A 16,077-nucleotide genomic window follows, 5' to 3' on the forward strand; every position below is an offset into this window, starting at 1 on the left:
GAAATAAAAAGTCAGTTGATCACAGTCGCAGGCGTGTGAACTTCTTTACAGGAAGATAATTATAGGAATGACGAATAAGCAGAATTTCCCTTTCTTCAGCCCGGTATCTCGGCCACCATTAGGCAGCGCTCACTGTAAGTATTCGGGGCTCGCCTGTGAATGAGCCATTTTTCAATATCAGGTGCGCATTAAAATACCTTTAATAAGGCCACGGCCCAGGCTCTTTCCTGCTCAATCCAGGATGGGATCTGATCACGGAGGCTCTTCTGGGAATCCTTTAAAAAAAAAATATATAGAGATATGAACATAGTGAAAGGCTATGGACACCTTGGTTAACTTTTTTTTATATACTTTTAATACATATACAGTAAAATAAAAATTAGGCAACTATGCAATATGGGGGAGATTTGTAAAGACCGGCGCTATCTTCTGTCTTGATATCCCCTGCGCTGCTAAAGGTTGCGCCTGATATATGACGGGCTGCAGGCCTGGTCAGAAATTATCCTTTGGAAGTCTGTCCTCTGAGCTGCCGTAGATTTCTGACTTCATTTCCGACACAAAATTGGCGTAAACTAAAGACTCAGTGGCTAGCCATGCCCCTTTACACCCTTACAATGCCCCTTTTTGGACAACTGGCAAGAGCCGCATAAAAAGTGCCACTTACCAGTGTTTTTTTTGTTTTGTTTTGTTTTGTTTTTTAATCGCAAACAACGTCTGCGATTTTTTAACTCCACTTTTCTGGTGCAAACTGAATGATAAATCTCTCCCTATGCGTAAAATATTTCATCCCTACCGCTTTTTTCTTCTTCTGTTTCTATGCAGAGCAGATTGTCTGTTACCATGGAGACGCCCAAACAAACAAACTGTGAAGTCTGATCCTATAGTCACAGCGGGGGAATTTATCAAACTTCTACAGCAGTTTTTTGGAAAAATGGTAGCACCAGTTTTTTTTTTTTTTTTTTTTTTTTTTTTTTTTTTGGCATAACAATTTGTGACTGTTCCACTGTTCTGACAACCAGGGCAGGAACTCGACGGCCGGACATATTTACCACTATGCTATGTGGGCCATAAAACTGCTGCACATTACACCAGAAATCTACACCAGCTGCTGGCTAGAAGAGATTTCATCTAGTGCACGCGTCCCCGGATGATGTGCTAAAACTTATTCATCCTTTTGGGTGCATCCTATGCCAGCTAGCTTTCCTAACAACATTGGCATCAGAGACGCCCGTCTTAATACATTCCCCACATAATGAGTTCTGTCCTCTACTTCTGGCTAAGCTACCAAATGTACATTAGCACAAAGATGAGGACTAATTGAAGTGAGATTACACTCTTCAGATTTTTTTTTTTTTTACGGTCTACTACCAAGGAGATGCATAGTATCTGTAGAAACAAATGCACACATGCACACGTTCAGGATTCATGTGCGGAGAATCTGTACTGAAATCCGCAGGTGTTCTCAGACAATTCCGTGCGGTCAATCCGCATCAATTGAATGAATAAAATCCGTAAAGGAAAAATAAAATAAATTGACATGCTGCGGATTTTAAAATCCGCACCGCAGGTCAAAATCCGTGCGTAAAAAAAATCTGCATCGTGTGCATTGCGAATTTCAAATTCTCATAGAATACAATGTACATGACCTACGGTGCGGATTTACCCGCACGCAAATCTGCACGGAAAATCCACACGCAATCCTGATCGTGTGCATTTAGCCTAAGTGTTCACTTTAGATTTACTGGGACAATAAAGGAAACTGGACGTGAAGTTGTACGTAGCTTTTACCCTTAAGGTGGATTTACATCACGCGATGTTACAGATGATTGTCGGGAAGAAAGCGTTTCTTCCCGACAGTTGGCTGCTCATTCAGTGGAGGTGAAGCTCTGCATTTACATGCAGCGCTCTCCTCTACAGTATGAGGACGAGCAGTCACTACTGTAATCCCTCATTCCCATACAGAATCATTGTTTCTGGGAGGCAGATTGCTGTTTACACGGCACAATCTGCTGCCCAGAAACGATAATTGAGCCCAATCACCCGATAATCTGCCTGGGCAGTCTAAATCCACCTTTAGATAAAGGACTATCAGTGAAAGGACAGCCCTCTCTGCAACGGTCAAGCCTTCTCCACTTTGATTCACTTTAGGAGAAGTCAGAGTCAAGTGTGATGACGTTTACATTACCTGGCCCTGTCAAAGTGCAGAGGGCCCGGCAGTTGCACAGAAAGCAGAGCCTCTAGGTGTAACAGCAACGCCCCCATTGCTCCTAGAGGCTCATTTGCATATATTAAAACATAATTTTTCTAAGTAATGCGGACACATATGAACACGGGACCAATACAGATGCCTTTATCTGCCAAGTGCACATGTAACAGGTCAGCCAGTGTCATAGGGACAAATCTGCTGAGAGATCGCCTTCAAATAAGTGTTTATTAGCAGTCAGGATTTCAGAGAAAAGGGCTCAAAAGAGCAACATGACAAGACTCAGTGCAAAACTTAAACTAAGATGCTGGGCTGAAATGTAACCCCACAAAACTGCGGAAAATTTTTAATATAGACCAAATGAAAACATTATTTTTAGTCCAAAATGAGTAAAACGCAATTCTGAAAAAAAAATATGTCCTTGAAGGTGTTTATAGCCTCTAGTGTGAAAGTGGGATTAGCCATTAAAGGGTTAACAGTGATCAACTTTCAGTAAGAACGTGCAATAAAAAAAAATGAAAATTGAAAGAATATAATAGGCATCCAAAAATACCCAGTGGATCAAGTGGATCACAAGGGCCATAGACGGCTGAAGCCCAGAGAACTGGTGGAACAAGGAATTTTAGACTCAATTTTCCTGCAGATAAAAAAAAGATAACAAACCTTCCAATGAAATGCATGGATGTCAGAGGTCCAGAGCTCTTCTGATGACATGCACATAATGTGTATATAATATGAAAACTATTTCAGTAAAAATAATTTAAATCAAAACACTAAAACGTTTACTTACAGATTTCTTGATCATGTCTCCAATGACAACTCCGGTGAAGACATTCCACTCCTATAGAGTCACAAAACAATGACAGAGAATGTATACCCGGGTATCACACACAGCCATATACTGTATTTCTGTCTGTAGAGGGCAGTATTATAGTACTCAGTGCTGGTGCAGTAAAGACAATTAGAGTGAATTCACTGATGAGATTGGTTTGGGAAACTTCTGTAAGTGAAAATCAGTCTCGTGATGGTCATCGCCAGGTAGTCATGTGAGGTAGGGTCAGGAGCGACAGAGAATTCTGCTCTTAAAAAGAGGAGCGGTGAGTAACTAAAGGGGGCTGATCTGGGTTCTGAATACTGAGGTCTCGTCTGGGGCATAGTTTGTGTTATGGGGTCTGGACACTGGGTTGAGAACTACATGGTTTGGTTTGGGGTCTGAATTATGGGGTTTGATTTTTGGGGTCTGGTCCAGATAAAACCGGTAATGTAGAGATCACTATTGTGGGCTACTCCCACTTTACTGCCCTTACTGTAAGGTCCTTATAGGAAGAGTAAGACACAGGGAATATTTGGGGAAAAATGCATATTCTGGAGAATATTGGCAGATGGCAAGACATGATTCAACAAATCAGGCAGTGTCAAAGCTGACGCCTCCATGGAAAAAAAAATTCTAAGCTTGACAATGGTGCTTCTCGACCCAGAATGTTGCTGCACTAGTGGGTGGATGTCCTGCATACTTTTTTCTACTGCCTGAATAAAGACGAAGATTTTTAGCTACCAAGAAATCGTGAGTGCTGGAACTTTATTTGTTTTCATATCTCGACCCAGATGCATGAAGGGCGTAAATGTCATAATGTCCCATAAGAATGGTTTCTATACCATTCAGGACATGCTCTGTAAGAGGTTTTCCATGTACTGTATAATCTCTACAGTGCCATCTAATTTACTGACAGAACCACAGAGATTTCATGCAGCTCATGTCCATTATCAGTACTGCTCTAGAGACCATAGACAAATAGCATGGTGTTGGTTGCAGACGAGGTTACTGTCAATTACCGAGATTCATTGTCACTGCCCCATAATTATGGCATTAATTGTCACCATACGGCGCAGCCATGTTTTATCTGTATACTGTCAATTAGAAAGATAAACTGCAAATATAATTTAATTGCACAATTTGGTATTTTCCCAGCTAACAAGCTGCCCTACTTTGTGCAATATAACATTACTTTTATAGGATAGTTAATTGGTGACTTACATTCTCCTGGAATATCTCAGGATGCATGCCGCGCACAAAATGTAAAGCAAACATCAACTGGTCCGCCTACAGGGAGAAAAAAAAAACATAAATGCGTAAAACATGGGTTCACCTGGAGATTTCCCTGGTCAGGACCCTTATCTGTAAGCAAGAGTGGAGAGTAAAGAGCGTTGTTTCAACCTGGAGGACCCAACATGTTCACACATTACCCCGGCAGACCACTGATTTAATTGAGAACTGTGTAATGCTTCAGTTCGCCTGCTGGGGTGCCGTAGGGAAAATGACAACTTGTTGCTGGGATTGTTCACAGATGGGAGGATCCTGGAATTAGCTTATTTTTGGTTGAAATCTGTAACAAAGATTTTGCCCAAAGGGGTCTCCAAGATTTTGTAAAATTAGGCAAAAAAAAACAAAAAACTTTACTCACCTTTAAATTCTTCCACGAGTCATATGCTGTCACTCTGATCCCAGGTCAGCCTGAAATCACATTCATCAGTCCTATGACTGCTACAGCCATTCACTGGTCAAGGATCGAAGAGGAGGGATGATACTGATTTACAGGTAGGGTTTTCTCGTTTTTTTATTTTATTTTGCACAGCCAAATTTTACAAAATCTTGGACAAATCCTTCAAAGTTTGAATAGGAATGTGGACACACACTACTTTAAAAGCAGACTGTCTGCCGTGTGAAGAAGAGCATGTTTGACGAATCAGCGTCTTAGCATACAGCATTTATGTATTACTGTGAGGGAGGGCTTTTCGAAAGAAAGCCTAGCCATGCCCTTGGTCAGTGTTCATAACAATCATGGACCTCACCCACACAAAAAGAAAAAAAAAATCAGGAAAGTACGCCCACATGTACACCAAATGACCAAACATAGTAAAACAAGAGCGCATTCACACAACTGTATGTATTTTGCGGTCCTCAAAACGTGGATCTGCAAAAAATACAGATAATGTTGGTGCAAGGTTGGTGTTGCATCAAAAATGAACAAGAATAGGACAGGTGCTAACTTTTTTGATGTCTGCATTTTTTGCGGCCCGCTGAAATGAATGAGTTTGCGTTTATTCTGCAAAAAAAGCAGATCAGATACGGACCAAAAATATGGTCTTGTGAATGGGACCTAGATCTGCACTGTACACAAACTGACACGAGGCAGGAGTCCTAGTATGATGGGTTAGGTGCTATTTGTGCCGTCAATGCATGGGGTGGATGGTGCCGTGTCTTACTACCTTAGATCTGGATACAAACAAAAGTATTGCCCCCTTTAAGATAATTAAAGGGGCAGCAGTTGATAGTTATCAGCATAAAATAAAACTACGGTGGAAGCTAATTTCAAGGGGGGCATTATTGTGGCAAGTTTATTCATTTCTAATTTAGACAGAATTTTATGATAAGCTGCAGTTTTAGGATTAAAGCGCACATGTAGTTTTTGAGTCATTTTTTGAGCCAAACACAGAAGTGGACCCAAAATGAATGAAGAGAATAAAGGAGAGACCTGAAACCTCCCCTCTGTTGGTTCAGAAAGTACATTCGTGATTCCAGCATTTTTATATTGACGGTCTGATCGGCAGGGGTCTGCCTCCCCTCACCACTGCCAATTACCTGTTCTGGAGTATGTCAAGTGCAAGAACTACACAGCTCCGCCCGCTGTGTGGTGGCCGGAGCTGGTAACTGCAGCACTGCTTTCACCGAAGTGAATGGCGTCAGGACTGCAGTAAACAGCTCCTTCCACCACACAATAGAGGTGTGAACTTCAGACGTCAGATCTACTGCAAAACAGCTGATGGGTGGGGTGTCAGGCCTATGCCGATCAGATACTGGTGGCCAATCCTAGGGATAGGCGATCAATACAAAAGTAGTGGACAACCCCTTTAAAGTGTCCCTCGGGACATGCAGTCCCAGCTGTTCTGACGATACAGAGAAGTAACCGCACACTTAGTGGTCAGACAGTTGGGTGGTCAGGCAACCATACAATGACTGGGGCAAGGGTCCAATTCTAATTCATAGTGCCTGTTCACAACACCTTGGCATCAGTAGAACCCGGCATGCCGTTGTATCTTTCTTCTGATATCAGAGTATGGTCTAAGGGAAACTTTAATTCAAATACATTAAGTGGAATAAATTATAACAAGGGAAGGACTAGTATGTTCTGGTTACAAGTAAGCGAAGCAGCAGTACTCAATGTCAGACAGAAGCTGCAAAAGCTACAAAGTTTCTAGAGTGTATAAAAAGATAAAACCAATGATCTCAATTGGGGATGAGCGAATCGACTTCGGATGAAATATCCAAGTCGATTTGCATAAAATATTGTTTCAATACTGTACAGAGCGAGGGCTCCGTACAATATTAGAATGTATTGGCTCCGGTGAGCGCTCGCTCCGTACAGTATTGAAACAAAGTTTTATGCAAATCGACTTCGGATATTTCATCCGAAGTCGATTCGCTCATGCCTAATCTCAATGTACTATTACCCCATTATAATTCCTTCATAAGGCTACATCTTGAATATGGGACTCAGCTTTGGGCTCCATATACTATATTATAAAGGATATTGGAGAGCTCGAAAGACTTCAGAGGTGGGGAACATGAATTCAGACCCTGCATTTACAATAAACCAGTTCATAAGTTTTTTTGTGGTGTACATACCACTGTACCTTTGTAGGCCTCTCACCCAGTTAAGCCAGTACTCTCTGCACGTATGAGGTGCAATCACCAGAAACAGCTGTCTGCAGAAGTGGTGCTGGCTTAGTTATTATCCAAGTCATGTCTCAAGGCCTGTTTAAAAGGTTGTACATTGACTTATAGGATGGCTGCCTTACATCTGGTGGCATTAGAGTCAGAGTTTGCTGAGAGCTGGTTTGCATACCCTCTTCCCAGAGGACTGCTGCCTGGCCTATAAGACTCTTAAAGCCAATTAGGTGCTATCCATAAGGAGATATTGTATTCCCCAAATCCTACACAGCCCAATGGCATGCTGTATTGCTGAGCATCCTGTTCACGGCACCAATTATTGTATTGCTACTCTTTAAAGAGAGACTACACACACCACTTTAAGTAAAATATATAAGTAAATTTCTTAAGGTAATAGTGATAATCAGGCAAATGTATGCCCTTTTTTAGTAAATAAAAACTAAAAACTTACAGCAAATATGGGTTCGATAAAAAACAACACATAATAACTAATAAGATAATGACAACCACACTTCATCTAGAGTCCTGCCTACATCCAGAATAGAGGTACTTGCCTCACCAATTGAGTTAACCTCATAACAGTGACACACGTCGGCTGTTTCCGCGAAAGCAGTCAGAGACTCGATTGGGAAATGACCAAATTTTCCAACGCAGGGGAGGTCTCCCTCATAGGGGAACTTAGACTTTCTAACTGAAAAGGTCCAGCCTTTATACTGTTTTAACCAAAAAACTTCACCCCCTAAAGGACTGCAGCTAGATTATGCAATCCATAATGGTCACTGTGTATAACCTGTTCATCTATTATGAACCCTAGGGTGGCCGATTCTCTGATCCGCAAAATCAGAATCCCAATACAAACTGTGCAGAAAATGCTTCCCTTTCTTTCAGGTCAAGTAAGTGGGATAACATCTTGTACACACGCCTGTTTGTTCAGATAACAATGGACAAGGTCTTGCATAAACAGTTAAAGCCTGTATTACACTGCCTGATTTTTCATATGAATGCTCGTTCATCTGGCAGTGTAAGGCTACTTTCACACTAGCGGCACGGACCTCCGGCAGGCTGTTCCGTCGGGTGAACAGCCTGTCGGATCTGTCCTGCCGCTAATGACCTTGTGGTCAATGGGGATGGAGCGGCAGTCCGGGGGCACACGTTCACTAGCGGCAGGACGGAAAAGCCTGCCAGAGGTCCGTGCCGCTAGTGTGAAAGCAGCCGAATACTACCGCTGAATGCCTGATGAACGAGCAAAAAATTATTGTTTGCAGGCGGTAGATCATGGTGTCTAATAACCATATGCTGCCGGCAAACCCCTGCACACAGCATAGGGAGGAGCGATGGCATAACCATAACTCCTCCCCATGCTACAGAGGAGTTCTCTGCATGTAATAGCAACGGTTTCCTCAGCTATCGAGCAGGCAATTGTCGGGAAGGAACGCTTCCCTCCCGACATTCGTCTGCCACATTAGACTGTGTAATACAGCCTTAAAGGGGTTGTCCGGGTTCAGAGCTTTTTCACCCAGGCAGCCCCCCTGACTTAAGCATCGGAGCAGTGCTTGCTCCGATGCTCTTTGCCCTGCGCTAGATCGCGCAGGGCAAGGGCTCTTTTGTTTATAAAAACACACTGCCGGGTGGAAGCTTCCTCCCGGCAGTGTGTTCGGTGACGTCACTGGCTCTGATGGGCGGGCTTTAGCACTGCCTTAGCCGTTTTACTGGCTAGGGCAGCACTAAAGCCCGCCCATCAGTGCCAGTGACGTCATCAGGCTCCCTGAGCAGCTGGAAGGAGAGGCTTCACTCGCCTGCAAGGGACCCGGTACGTCACTGAGTATAAGAAAACAGTCACTTCTGGCTAAGAATTTCCTATATGAAAACAGGGCTTCAGAAATATGTGGCAAATGTAGGACATGCAAAAACACAAATGCAATCGCACTCTGCAACCAGCACTCTGCCCTGCCTCTACGCCGGATGCCGAACGAGGCACTAGTGCACATTCCGGCCAAAGCGTAATAAGCCACTCACCACGTCAAGGTCGCCTCCACGAGTGGTCCCTAACACTAGTTCCCACCTGTTATGGGCCATGACAGCCACACTAAGTCCAGGGACTGCAGGTACAGCATGCATGCCAGGCACACATATAACATACATGGATGCATGTTATATGTATGTCACTCTAGTACTATCACATCAATGTCCCCAATCCCAGACAACTCCTTTAAGAAACTCTTTAATAGATTCATAGGTGCGGATAGTTTAATCAGACGCAATGAATTCCAGATGATCAGAAACTCCATATTCACACTTCACATGCTCCATCAGATCATGAATTACCGAGACCTGCTTACGATGCAATGTTTCTAGAGGAGAATAACCCGGCGATATGGCGCTGTATGTTGTCAACAGCACTAAAGTACAGTGCCGCAGGGACGCCACGTGCCTCCCATGTAGGTGTACGTGGGTTACATTATACCGCACAATGGGCATCTGTAAACGTTGGAAAACAACATTAAAAAACAGCGCAACCAAACTTCCCCCCATTGGGAGTCACTGGGCACACTAAAAGCACTTCCATAAGGCGACGTATTGTATTTTCTAATCCTCCGGCACATGCACATCTCGAAAACTAGTAATCATCTGTATGTTTTGGCTGTGTTATCTGGAACACGGGAGACAACGTTTTCTGCTTTGGAGCGGAGTTAATTACTATAATCACACAGGAGACCTCTGGAAAATGTAAAGCAGCTTTGCCTCTAATTCAGGTCATGGTGCTAAATCATGAAAAATGCAGTTTATTACTTGGGAAGTGAAGAAGTTTTCCCGTCTCAATTCACTGGGGGAAACCTCTCTACTGCGTTATTAGCCATCGCTTCCAGACAATACAAGTGCCAGAACTGCGTACCGCCAGAGGCACAGGCCCAGTGCAGTGATTTATGGTATTACTCCTCTCCCTGTATGAATACTAAAAGGAAACTATAATTCTCACATACAGTCACTTCTCTTTACTGGATTTCTTGCAGGATGGCTGAAATATGATGGGAGCTGCCATACGTACAATGCTCTAAAGGAACACCTTCAATAAAACATGGATAACCATGTCTATGCCTTACCCTATAGTTCCTCCACTGACCGTCATTGTCCACATAGTGGTGCCTGCAGACAGTAGGACCTGTGGAGGTTCAATATCTATTCAGAACGGGGCCTTTAGATGTGGCTAACTATAAATACATTCATTGAAATCTCAATGATGCGGTTGTCTCATCATGTGTTGATCAGCATAACGAGGGTTCTGCTCCCGAACCCCACAAATCAGCTGCCGTGTGAAGCCGCGACTAGCCAGGCAGTGTAGTACTACATGGTAGTCACTCAGATGAATGGCCATGCTTGTGATACAAGGATGGTTTGAGTCCATCAGAACAGGTGCTGATTTTTCAGAGTGTCTCACCATTCTGGTTCCAATAGAAGGGTCCGAATAGAGTACAAATGGTGTTCTAACGGTTTTAGAATAATAAGACTGAACGGAACAGCACACAGTATTCTAAGAACATAAACTATATCTAAATTCAGTATTTGATCATAGATTCCAGGGACCCGGCACAGATGGTGAGAGGTATGTCCAAAGTGGGCACTCTGGGTGGGCATCCCCTTGTCTCTATTTTGCTAGTTATATGCTTTGATTTCTTTAGCTGTAAAGTTATACTTACTAGCAGGGGTGGACTGGTAACTTAAAGTTGCAGTGGAAAAAACTAAAAGTAGACATGTTGCAGGTGGGTCCAAATTGAGAGAAGGCAGGACTACAGAAGTAAGCGGGGCCAGCAGAACCAAATGCCACAGTGCCGCACGCAAAACTGCCACCCGCGCCAGATTATCAAACTATCATCCTGAGGATAGAAATACAGTTCAATTCCAGATGGCACCTGTGGCCACCGGCCAGGTGTAAACGTGCCTGATGCTCCTTCATTAATTAATGCTGAGAGCATCAGATCTCTATGTATCTGGCTGGAGGCCGTGAGCATGGCTCGGGCAGCCCTCTGGACCTCGGCACACCGGTAAATTTCCATGAAGGGTTTAAGGCCAGTCCACCACTGCTTACCAGATGCTGCAGCAATCTCATGCTAGGCCACAGCCTTTCCTAAGGAGACAAATGACCTCATGGGTCACCACAGACAACCTAGAGATGGGTCTCCCATAACTAAAGCTGCTCCTAGACATATAAAGAGAGCACATCGCTCATGCGCCCTGTAACTGGATCAAGCCTTGAAGCAACTCATTTTTTTGGCCATGTTCCAAGATCACTGGTTCTCCCGTTTCAGTCAGGTAGTGCACCCGCCACAGATCTCCAGGTAGTGCACCCGCCACAGATCTCCAGGTAGTGCACCCGCCACAGATCTCCAGGTAGTGCACCCGCCACAGATCTCCAGGTAGTGCACCCGCCACAGATCTCCAGGTAATGTGTCCACCACAGATCTCCAGGTAGTGCACACGCCATACACCTCCAGGTAGTGCACACGCCATACACCTCCAGGTAGTGCACACGCCATACACCTCCAGGTAGTGCACACGCCATACACCTCCAGGTAGTGCACACGCCATACACCTCCAGGTAGTGCACACGCCATACACCTCCAGGTAGTGCACACGCCATACACCTCCAGGTAGTGCACACGCCATACACCTCCAGGTAGTGCACACGCCATACACCTCCAGGTAGTGCACACGCCATACACCTCCAGGTAGTGCACACGCCATACACCTCCAGGTAGTGCACACGCCATACACCTCCAGGTAGTGCACACGCCATACACCTCCAGGTAGTGCACACGCCATACACCTCCAGGTAGTGCACACGCCATACACCTCCAGGTAGTGCACACGCCATACACCTCCAGGTAGTGCACACGCCATACACCTCCAGGTAATGTGTCCACCACAGATCTCCAGGTAGTGCACACGCCATACACCTCCAGGTAGTGCACACGCCATACACCTCCAGGTAGTGCACACGCCATACACCTCCAGGTAATGTGTCCACCACAGATCTCCAGGTAGTGCACACGCCATACACCTCCAGGTAGTGCACACGCCATACACCTCCAGGTAGTGCACACGCCATACACCTCCAGGTAATGTGTCCACCACAGATCTCCAGGTAGTGTACCCACCATAGACCTCCAAGTAGCACGCTTAAGATCATGGCCAGAACTAATGTAGATCTAAAATACAAAGTAAAAGTAACCTGCCTGACGTCAATACTGAAAATATTAGACATTGTAATCCACTATCTTTTCATTACAAGAATACCACTTGAGAAGCATAAGGACTCTTATCCCCCTCATTCCAAGAAAAATGACAGCAATTAAACTATAAAAGCCCACGTCACCGTTGTACCCAGCCCTAAACAAAGTCAGGACAGATAAAAATAACGCAGCTCAGGCTATGGCACATTAGTAAGCGGAGGCGACATTGTGTCACACATTAAATGTTAACAATCCCATTCACAGTCTGGTAAATCAATGAACGTATGATAGATGGGCCGGGAAATGGCAGACATAACTCACAGATCCACCGCATAGGCTTCTGAATTCTGTCCCTTTTTTGTGCTGGTAATCATTCCTTAAATCAGAAGTTTCACCAAAAGCAATCCTTTGTTTTAGAAGGTGCATTCACATTTATAACCTTTTATGGCTCCAATGCCTCTAAAATAAATAAAGCAACTTTTCAAATAGTCGCAATTAAAAATCTCCTACGGTTCTGCGCATACAGCTGATAAAGATGCAGTCCTGCAGCCACTACCTTCTACCTACCCCCTCCGATATTGTCTGCTGAAAGAGGGACCAGAAGGTGCAGGAGCAGACTACATAAGGTTTGTAGTCTGTAGTCATGGAGACACATAGGTCTCCATAGCAGCAGTAGGCACAAATAGGCTATGGCTACAGAGGGTGCTGAAGTTGCAGAGAGAGCAGAGCCTCTAGGTGTAATGGTAACGCCCCCGTTGCTCCTAGACACACACTATATATTAGAACATCATATATTAGAACATCATTTTTTCAGTAATGCGGGCACATATGAACATGGGACCAACACAGATGTCTTCAGCTGCCAAGCGCACATGTAACAGGTCAGCCGGTGTCATAGGTACAAAACTGCTGACAGATGCCCTTTAAACAAAAAAACATCAATCAAGATTATTGGCAAAGTTGCCTATTTTATATTTTAGATGCATGGAATCAGGGGTGGACTGGCCATAAACTCCCTGATGAGTCAACGCCCCGGGGGGCCGCATGGACCCTCCTCACGGCCGCCAGTGGCAGTTTTAGGGGGTTTAGTTTGCGCTGCTGGTGCAGTATTTTGTGATGCACTGTGATATTGGTCTCTGTTGAGGCGCTATTTTGTGCCGCAATATGGTATTGTTAGCCCTGCCTTCTGTCCATTTGGCCCCCACTACGAAATGGGGCCACGTTTTTTTTTTTGCATGCAATTAATTAAATAGAAAAATAGGTATGGACTACATCTCAACTTAATTAGGCCACATTTAGTATTACTGTGTTCTTTCTTACCGCCCCTTTTGGCTTGATATATCCTAAGATGAATAGTGTGAATAAAACAAAGATTTTTTTTCCCCCCCCAAAGTTGGTTATCTGGTGCCATTCATCTCAGGAAATCTCAAGAAAAAGTAAGAACGGACACATCTGGCCATATAGTGGTGGAGGGCATTTTACAAAATCCTCTGCACACTACAGTAGATGACACAGTCTATATAAGGCCTCTTTCACACTACAGTTTTTTGCGTTCCGTATACGGTCCGTTTTTTGCGTTCCGTATACGGTCCGTATACGGAACCATTCATTTCAATGGTTCCGCAAAAAAACGGAATGTGTTCCGTATGCATTCCGTTTCCGTATTTCCGTTTTTCCGTTCCGTTGAAAAGATAGAACATGTCCTATATTTGGCTGCAAATCACAGTCCGTGGCTCCATTCAAGTCAATAGGTCCGCAAAAAAAACGGAACACATACGGAAATGCATCCGTATGTCTTCCGTTTCCGTTCCGTTTTTTGCGGAACCATCTATTGAAAATGTTATGCCCAGCCCAATTTTTTATATGAAATTACTGTATACTGTATTTGCCATACGGAAAAACGGAACGGAACAACGGAACGGAAACGGAACCACAACGGAAGCAAAAAACGGAACAACGGATCCGTGAAAAACGGAACGCAAAACACTGAATTCAACATACTGTAGTGTGAAAGAGGCCTAAGACATGATAGAGAACATCACTCGCAGTCACACAGGGATCAGTCTTCTGGTTCCCTCTATCTTCTGCACTTTAGCAACTGAGGGTCGAGGCTAAGAGCTTTTTACTATTGATGACCTTTCCTCAGGACGATCCTCGATGACGATTCATCGCCGAATATCACACCTGCTACATTAAAAGTAGTGAAATCCAAGGAGAAAATCCTAAATCACATTCACTCGACTTGCATTATAATCCACTGCGAATGTCACCTGTGCAAATCTGCAATGTGAGAATTCGCCCACATCCTGATGGTGCAATGTAATAGTCAGAAAAGCTGTTCCTACAGACGTGGACAAAATTGTTGGTACCCTTTGGTCAATGAAAGAAAAAGTCACAATGGTCACAGAAATAACTTTAATCTGACAAAAGTAATAATAAATTAAAATTCTATAAATGTTAACCAATGAAAGTCAGACATTGTTTTTCAACCATGCTTCAACAGAATTATGTAAAAAAATAAACTCATGAAACAGGCATGGACAAAAATGATGGTACCCCTAGAAAACACAGAACATAATGTGACCAAAGGGACATGTTAATTCAAGGTGTGTCCACTAATTAGCATCACAGGTGTCTACAACCTTGTAATCAGCCATTGGGCCTATATATATGGCTCCAGGTAATCACTGTGTTGTTTGGTGATATGGTGTGTACCACACTCGACATGGACCAGAGGAAGCAAAGGAAAGAGCTGTCTCAAGAGATCAGAAAGAAAATTATAGACAAGCATGTTAAAGGTAAAGGCTATAAGACCATCTCCAAGCAACTAGATGTTCCTGTGAGTACAGTTGCACATATTATTCATAAGTTTAAGATCCATGGGACTGTAGCCAACCTCCCTGGACGTGGCCGCAGGAGGAAAATTGATGACAAATCTAAGAGACGGATAATCCGAATGGTAACAAAAGAGCCTAGAAAGACTTCTAAAGAGATTCAAGGTGAACTTCATGCTCAAGGAACATCAGTGTCAGATCGCACCATCCGTCGTTGTTTGAGCCAAAGTGGACTACATGGGAGACGACCAAGGAGGACACCATTGTTGAAAACGAATCATAAAAAAGCAAGACTGGAATATGCCAAACTACATGTTGACAAGCCACAAAGCTTCTGGGAGAATGTCCTGTGGACAGATGAGACAAAAATCGAAGTTTTTGCCAAGGCACATCAGCTGTATGTTCACAGACGAAAAAATGAAGCATATCAAGAAAAGAACACTGTCCCTACTGTGAAACATGGAGGAGGCTCTGTTATGTTCTGGGGCTGCTTTGCTGCGTCTGGCACAGGGTGTCTTGAATCTGTGCAGGGTACAATGAAATCTCAAGACTATCAAGGAATTCTAGAGAGAAATGTACTAGCCAGTGTCAGAAAGCTTGGTCTCAGTCGCAGGTCATGGGTCTTGCAACAGGACAATGACCCAAAACACACCGCTAAAAACACCCAAGAATGGCTAAGAGGAAAAAATTGGACTATTCTAAAGTGGCCTTCTATGAGCCCTGACCTCAATCCTATTGAGCATCTTTGGAAGGAGCTGAAACATGCAGTCTGGAAAAGGCACCCTTCAAACCGGACACAACTGGAGCAGTTTGCTCATGAGGAGTGGGCCAAAATACCTGCTGAGAGGTGCAGATGTCTCATTGACAGTTACAGGAAGCGTTTGATTGCAGTGATTGCCTCAAAAGGTTGCGCAACAAAATATTAAGTTAGGGGTACCATCATTTTTGTCCATGCCTGTTTCATGAGTTTATTTTTTTACATAATTCTGTTGAAGCATGGTTGAAAAACAATGTCTGACTTTCATTGGTTAACATTTATAGAATTTTAATTTATTATTACTTTTGTCAGATTAAAGTTATTTC

At 43.8% G+C, this 16,077-nt stretch overlaps 1 protein-coding gene across 2 annotated transcripts in view; it reads right to left on the reverse strand.

Annotated features, from left to right (window-relative positions):
• The window catches only part of DYNC2H1 (dynein cytoplasmic 2 heavy chain 1), a 478,712-nt gene that overhangs the window by 240,019 nt on the left and 222,616 nt on the right, over positions 1–16,077 (reverse strand). For both annotated transcript variants that reach the window (XM_044284009.1, XM_044284008.1), the window contains 3 exons: positions 4,239–4,304; positions 2,994–3,044; positions 198–275 (listed from right to left, as the gene is read on the reverse strand). In XM_044284009.1, the coding sequence (XP_044139944.1) occupies positions 198–275; positions 2,994–3,044; positions 4,239–4,304 (195 nt within the window). The remainder of the gene's footprint in view (positions 1–197; positions 276–2,993; positions 3,045–4,238; positions 4,305–16,077) is intronic.

The sequence above is a fragment of the Bufo gargarizans genome, chromosome 3 (genome assembly GCF_014858855.1).
Source record: "Bufo gargarizans isolate SCDJY-AF-19 chromosome 3, ASM1485885v1, whole genome shotgun sequence".
Taxonomy (NCBI): Eukaryota; Metazoa; Chordata; class Amphibia; order Anura; family Bufonidae; genus Bufo; species Bufo gargarizans.